Source organism: Cygnus olor, chromosome 13 (assembly GCF_009769625.2).
Source record: "Cygnus olor isolate bCygOlo1 chromosome 13, bCygOlo1.pri.v2, whole genome shotgun sequence".
Lineage (NCBI taxonomy): Eukaryota > Metazoa > Chordata > Aves > Anseriformes > Anatidae > Cygnus > Cygnus olor.
Window position 1 is genome coordinate 21,404,090 of NC_049181.1, and position 7,849 is coordinate 21,411,938.

The 7,849-nt window shown below is 42.0% G+C and overlaps 1 protein-coding gene across 1 annotated transcript; it reads right to left on the reverse strand.

The window, feature by feature from the left end:
* Positions 1–1,655: 1,655 nt before the first annotated feature.
* ZBTB33 (zinc finger and BTB domain containing 33) lies at positions 1,656–7,479 on the reverse strand. The gene is made up of 2 exons (XM_040572391.1): positions 7,362–7,479; positions 1,656–6,586 (listed from the first exon to the last, which is right to left on the reverse strand). The coding sequence occupies exon 2, from the start codon at positions 6,582–6,584 to the stop codon at positions 4,545–4,547; it is 2,040 nt and encodes a 679-aa protein (XP_040428325.1). The 5' UTR covers positions 6,585–6,586; positions 7,362–7,479; the 3' UTR covers positions 1,656–4,544.
* Between the last annotated feature and the right edge of the window lie 370 nt (positions 7,480–7,849).

Sequence of the window (7,849 nt, forward strand, 5' to 3'; positions counted from 1 at the left end):
TCCATTTTATATTACGTTTTTGTGAACGAAATATTGTTAAAGAGATTCGTGTGCAATTTCCAAATAGGCAGTACCTCTGATAAAACTCCCCACAAACCTAGAATTTGAAGGACACATAAATTTAATATCAGAAAACTTTTTATTGCTGCATCCTTGAAATGGAAGCTAACAGTCCTGTCCCACTTTCAACAAATGTACTATACCATTTGTGCCTGTCTACTAAATAGGGCTAGAAGGACTAGGGGGCACTACAGGACAGGACTAAGAAAACTCTTGAGGGGAGCACAACTTAGTGGCAGAGAAACAATAAGGAAATGATGGTGTCATTGGTTTCGACTTGACAGATATACTAAACTTAGGAAATTATTCAAATTCTTGTTTTTTAAGGAACTCTAAGGAATATTTAAGCAAAAATTACATTGCTGCTTTAAATTCACTGTAAAAGGATAAGGCCATTGTCACATTTATAAAAAAAAAAAAAAATAATAAAAAAAAATTACCAGTTGGATTTTTCTGTTGAACTACCCACTACCTTCTGCTCGAGTAAAACTAAGTGTTTAATGTAAATGCAACATTCTGCACTGTATTCATTATTTCTTATGCAAACGTAAACTTGTGACTCATATGTACCCTTTTATTACTTTACCAAAGTTAAATAAAATTGTGTGATTTTTGTAAACGTTTATAACTTGCATTTTATGCTTTAGCAACGGTCCTGTTTCACAAGCACCTTTAATGCTAGTTGAGGAATTTGGTTTAACAGCATGCATTTAAGAACAAACAAAAACACAAAACAACAGGATTTGCTGTACTGGGAAATGGGTGGTTCTACCAGGAGTAGGCAGAGATTTGTTTTATTAAGTTCTGTTTTGTTAAGCCTCAGATGTCCCCACATGTCATAGTTTTGCAGCCCTACCCACATAACAGGGCACATTGATTTCAGTCACTGTAAAGTCATTGCTGCTGAATTTCTGCTTAACATGGATGAATAATCCATCCAGTTAAGAGTTTCATGTACTTTTGTGTTTATTGTATTTGGGCCTAATTCTTTCCTGATCACGCCAACTGCTATTTGATGTTAGCAGAAGTAAGTGGAAAACCTGTGCCAAGTAGATAGTTTAGATGTCTTTATCATTTTTATATATTACTCATTGAATTGTATCCCTTATCTGTGCTAAGCTCAGCTAAAGTAAGTAATTTTCTCAATGTTAGCCACTGTTCCACAGCAATCTAACGATTCCATATGATAACCAGTTAAGAATAGAAGACCTAACACTGAGTTAGCTGAAATGCATTGTGCTGGTCACTATATATATTTTTCTTGATTTCTAGGTCATTTGCAACCACATTACTAGTTGGACAGAGTACTCTACTGGTCTGAGGGTAAGCATATATAACAACATTCAGCTTAAAAATATACAGAGGAGTGTTTCAGCTAAAATGCTTTCTTGGAAAGTGCTCAATCAAAGGAAAAACACAAACAAAAACAACAAAGAAAACCTCAAATAAAAATAAACAACAAAAACAACCTCTAGGGAGAGTTCCCTGCTATTCTCATAGACCTGGAGAAGAATGTTACAAACTATTAGCCATCGAACACGTTAGATTGCAGAAGCTGATTTGTGATCGAAAAGAAACATGCTACACATCTCTGGAATTAAACTTTTTATTTTTTGCCATAGAAAGCTCTAAGAACTAATATCAAGTATTGATTAATGAAAAGTAGAACACAACTTTAAAAAGTATGTTAAAGAAAGACTATACAAGTATATACATTACAGATCTAGCAAAAATTAGTGATTTTTCACGTGGAACAGTTCATAGGTAACAGGTGTAGAACTCAAATGTTCAATGTATATAGTTGTCAGCTTCTGCATCTTTTTATAAGCTGCGTGCCTTAACAGTACAAAATAAATAAGCAGGTGATTTTTTTCTTGTTTTTTATTTTATTCATATACTGGAATGCTATGGGATGAATCTCCAAAGAAACCATACAATGAGGATGCAACCACCAACATTACATTTTGCAGCAGCTCCGTTAATGTTTTTATATGTGTATAAATGACTGTGAGGTTTGCTAGCACTCTGTTGAAATTGTTAATTTTTATACAAATGCTTTTTCAGATTCCAACTTTTTCGCTCATTACCCCAATTACCCCAAAGCCAATTTCTTAATATTTACATAAGTTTTTTCATTAAGTTAAAGTGGAAGCTAAATGTTTAAAAACAAACAAACAAATATAAGTGCAATAGCCAGAAATCTAAATATAAAAGCTCATGGCCCCATAAAGTTTAAAGAGGATCTAACATGTTTCCAAATCAATAAATATTGGAAGTAAAATTAAAAAATGCTTTATGTGACCTCTGGACTTTGGATATCAAAAATCACTTCCGAGGAAAACTGAAGACCCTGAGACACATGCAAGCACGAGTCTTCTAGCAAAAATACAGTTACAAAGCCCTAATTTTCCAGTTTTCCTCCAAAGAGAGACCTTTAGTAGGCACAGTTTAATTTAAGGTTTAAATATATCAGCAGCAAATATTGATAGCCATTATTTTTGTTATTACTGAATGCACACTTTGCAGTGTATCCTTAATTCTCTGTGTGTCATGTCAACTATAGAACCATCACATTTTTTATGACCAAAAGTTCATGAAATTTCTACACAGCACGCAGCCAGCTACGTCAGGCAATCAATACTTACTCCTGCTGAGGATTACATGTGGCTGCTGCAATGCCATCTCAGACTACATCCAACCTGTAACATTTGAAAGTGTATCCCATTATACTCAAAGGCATTTGCAACATGATCTGGGAAATAACCACGTATATAATTTTTGGCCTACAAAACAGAAGTGCTGAGTATTACACGTAGAAAGTAAACATTCTCCTCTTTCTCCCATCGTTATGCATTTCTGCTACCCTTTTTTATAGCTCCAGTTGTATTTGAACCATTTACCAGTTAAGTATCTTTCTGTCAGGAATACCGGATGCCTAAAATCTTTGAAGGTCGTAGGACCAAGATGCTTACTTGAAACAGGAGAAGAAAACTTTCAGCTGTAATTTAAGCAATTACAATAACTAACTAGCGCTATGCACAACGATCTCGCTCAGTCAGTCATCGCTAGAATTTCTGTGCAGTTTTCATATTACCATTTACAGAAATTCAAGAAGTCACTAAATCTGACGTGCTAAACTATGGTAAACAGTTTTTTTTCTCAGATCTACTGTTTCCTGTTCAGGTTGGACTTCTTGGATCATCTCCTGAGTCTAAAAATGTACCAATTGCACGGAGAAAAAAAGGGGCAATATAATAAACCTGAAACTGAAAACAGATGACAACTAGGCAGCTGTAGAGGAATTATACTGTGGACTATGAGGGATGAGGGGTAGTTTTTGATTGTTGGTTCATCATTATTACATGGTTACACTCCTTCTATAAATGGGAGGAGAAAAAAAAAAAAAAAGAAATTCCTGTTTCACTTAAAAATCTAGCCAAATAGACATACAAGATCCTCAGCAGTCTCAGTGCTAAGCTGACACGGCCCTTGGGTTATTTCTCAATTTTAAGCAAATTTCAAAGCCTTCAGCTAGCAAAAAAAAAAAGTATCATAAGGATTACTTTTTTTTTTTAGATACCAGATTGAAACCTTTCTTCATGAAGAGCAAAAAACAGCACTTTATTCCAAACTACTGGTATCTTCTGTAATAAGAAAACCTAACAATATTCCTCAAGATTTGAAAGGGCAAAATTATCTTCCTAAGCGTTCCAAGTTTCCTCGCTACGGATCACTGACTTTTTTCCCTGTTACAAAAAGAGTAAATTATAATGGTCCAGACACTGAATACTCTGCTCACCATACTGCCAAACACAAATATAAAGTTTGTTCAAGTTAGCCCAGACTGGCTAAGTTGTTGGCAAGAATATTTGCATGAAGACAGATGATTCATATTGCTTGTAAAAGCAAAATGAAGATGCTAGTTCAAAAATACACTACTCCAAACTCTGGACCCTTGCAGTAATGCATTGCTCAGAAAAATAAAATGAGTTGTGGGATTAATTTTTTAAATGGTTCCACATTCAAGAGACTATGATGAATATTTTTACTGTTTTCTTGATTAATGTTTAAACACAGTTCAGCATTAAAGTGCTACCATGAAAGAAAGGGTTTACGTAAGAAGTGTGGGTACAGGAAATACATCGATTACTTTACAAATGACTTTAGATCTCTAGTTCTTTAGAATAAACTGTACCTTTTTCTAGTTACGAATCCCCACGGTTTGATCAAAATTAACATACTAGCAAACACTGCTAGCTCCTTGGAAATGTCTTAATCTGTATTCAAGTAAACTTTCAGATGAATTGCTTCCACAAATTGCTTGCAGCTACTAACGATCCATCTAAGTACTACCATTTGATGACTTGGTAGAACAAGTTAACTTGTTTTCACTTTAACAATTTGTTCTGCAATTATTTTAACAGTTCATTTAAAACAGCTGCAGTGTTTCCGCACTGAAGCCCTTTTCCAGCATTTAATGCATTTCAGTAAGATTCTGGTATTACAAACTCAAATTCAGTGCTACCCTCTGATTGATTTTGTTTAAAAATTGCTTCGTTTCCCTGCGGAATGAAAATATCATCCCAGGTCATTTGTTTGGCTGGAGGATTCAATGTTGTTCCTTCGGTGCTCTCCTTTCCTGTGTCAACACGATAAACAATTCCATTCTCATTTAATACCGGTATACTGCTTGAACGATCAGTAATGTACGCGTACTGTCTGATCTGCAACGACCTGCAAGGGTGCAATCGGTAAAGCTTGGTGTCTCCAGAAGGGTCTTGGCTATGGACCGATCTTACGTGCGAGGCCATGATTTGGTAGTTGATGAAAGACTTGCCACATGTCAAGCACTGGTACCTCCGTTCGCCGGTGTGGTGGATTTCGTGCTTTGTACGGTATTCTGCGAGAGGGAAAACCTTGTCACAGTATCGGCATGGATACTTCTTCTCCCAGGAATGAACGTTAAAATGTCTCCGTAAACTCGTCAGACACACATACGATCTCTTACATACAATGCAGATGTAGTAGACCCTTCCGTCCACTATCAGCTCGTAGTGGTCATCGTGCTTAACTTTCATGCGTTTCCTGCCTGGAGAATCATCACCAGATGTTTTGGGCGTTTCATCACGCTTGGCTTCTCCTTCCTCGGGATCATCCTTTACGGGAATGACTATGTCATAGGTGTCCTCACCAATGTTTGCATAGACCTTACAGCCTGTGGATAAGCCTTCTATTTCAGTGGCCGTATCTAACGTTATGATTTTCTGCCCTTCTGCCACATGTTTTGGTGCAATGCCTGCACTGAATTCCCTGTTGTTTCCAGTAAGGACATCTGAAATTTTTATTTTAAATTCTCCAGGCTTAGAAGATGGCTCTTGTGAAAACGTAACAACCTGTTTTTTCTGTACACCTGATCCTTCAGAGGCTGCGGCCTTGGACGCAGCAGGCTGCTGAACCAAAGAACTATTGCTGACTGAACCAGGACTAGAGGAGCTCATGACATCGTCGTCATCTTCAACCACCTCTTCTCCATCATCAACAGCAGTCGTTTCTGTTTCAGCTGAGGAACTGTTGTTAGATGGCTTCTGGTTCTCCTCAACCAAATTAATTGTAGGGGTCACATGTGTTTGATTTGAGGAGCTGACACTGGGTGATGCGTTAACTGGAGGCCGATTTAGCAAAATAATCTCAGGTGTCAAATGCTGCGGTGTCCCAGAGACGAGGGATTCCGCACTTGATTGTGTTTGGTTTGGATGCAGCTGGTTAACAGAGGAAGAGAGTTTTTGAGTTGCTGTGGGGCTAGTCAGTAGTGGGGAGCCACCACTGCTGCATGATTTTTGGTCAGAAACTCCATCTGCATTTGGGCAAGGTTGGTTGTGGGTTGCAGCACTTGTATCTTTAGTACATTCTTTTGGGGGAATGATCTCAGAGCAAAAAATGACATCATCGTCATCATCTGAGTCGCTCACTGTTATTTTTGCAGTCTCATATGATATGCCATGCAAGGAGAACGATTCAGTTATAACCGGCATCCCCCCCAATACATCCCCACCCTCTTGCCTGATTGCAGGTACTTGTGTTTCAGCATCCTTTTGAGTGGGGCTAGAAGTTGAAGTTTCTGAAGCAGCATCTTTGACCTCATTTGACGTGCTTTTTCCTTCAGAAGGTGTTATGCACAGATCGGCTATGAATTTAACGCCCAACAGTTGCCCTGATTTAATCAATTCGTCAAGTAAGTCAGATCGGACAGAGATTATTTTGGAACTATACATATAGTTAAGTATTTCCGCAAAGATTTCAGCTCTTACAAAGCTCAGTTCAACCACTTGCCCTGCCACTGAGAAAAGCTGGTGAAAGTATGTGCTTGAGGCAGAAAGAATGTTTCTGTGAGCTCGAAATTTCCGGTCCTCCACGATGACAGTAACATCACAAAAAAGTCCGTGGCCACGTTGTTCGTTCAAAGACTGAAGGAGTGCGCTAGAATACTGCGTGTCTGTTGCAGAGATCAGTTTTTCCCCCTCCATTCCTACAAAGAGAAAGCAAGAAGTATCAAATAAGCAAAACCACGGATTTATGGCTTTAATGGTGTGACAGTGTCCCACATTTACAGTTTAATAATTTTGAAAAAACAAATCTCGGCATGAGATACTATGCATAAGCTTAATGCTACAGCACTCTGCGAATTTTTTTTTTTTTTAATCTGTCCCTTTGCCTCCCGTGCAAGGTACGTGCAGAACTGAATATACCCTCTGTTCTTATCTCCTAGAGAGGAAAAAAACCTGCTGGCCTAATTCAATAGCAAATAGGGTAAGTTTGAAAACCAGGATGCTGTATGGGTGTTCCTCAAAGGGTCTAAGCGTTAACAGAGGTTTGTTTTCAGTTGTGGAATATTTCCACCAGTATTTAGGAGAGGCTCGGCAGCGTGTTTAGGGCCCGGCCACCAGGACCCGTGCATGCCTGCCCCGGCGCCGCTGGAAACGCTGCGGCTACCTCCCTTCCCTGCCCAGGAAGAGAAACAGCCCCGCTCCCCGGGCATCCGCAGGGCCGTTCAGGGGAGGCGAGGCAGCAAAAGGGGGAGCGGGGCGCCCCGAGGGGCCGGGCAGCCCCCGGGAGGAGCTCCCCGGCCGCGGCTGGACGCGGAGCCAGCGCCCGGAGGCCCCCGGGGGCGGCGGGCCGCGCTGACAGGCGGCGGGCCCGGGCCCAGGCCCGCAGCTCCGGAGCGGCCCGGCCCTGCCCGGGGGAGCGGCGGCGGGGAGCGGGGGGCGGCGGGGGACGGGGGGGGTGGCGGGGGTCCGCGTTACCTGCGCTCCGGCCGCCCTTCCCCTCACGAACGGCCGCCGCCGCTCCTCGGGCTCGGGCTCGGGCTCGGGCTCGGCTCCACTCGCGCGCCGCCCCCGCCTCGCCGCCGCCAGGGGGCGCTGCGCCGCGCTGCCCTCCCCCGCCGGCCGCCGCGCTCCGCCCGAGCGCCCTCGGCTCCCTTCGGCTCCGACCCGAGCGGCCTCGGCGCCCTTCGGTTCCCAACCCGAGCGGCTTCGGCAGTTTTCGGCTTCCCGCCCCGGGAAGCACCGCGCCCCGCCGCCCTTGTGTGGCGCTGACCGAGCGCTGGCAGGGCATGGCAGCGGGGCTGTCGCAGCCGGGAGGAGAAGCGGCTCCTCCAACGGAGCGCTCGGGTCTGAAAGGCCGCAGAACCAGTTCCGGATTGTTTCTGGGCTTGTCCCGAGAGTTCAGTGACGAACAGAAAAGAGTAATCGGGAAAGATTGGCTTTCTGCCTTATAAAACCCTTCAGTT

Coding starts and splice junctions, on each gene's coding strand:
- ZBTB33 (XM_040572391.1), bottom strand. CDS start 6,584: ATGGAGGGGGAAAAACTGATCTCTGCAACAGACACGCAGTATTCTAGC.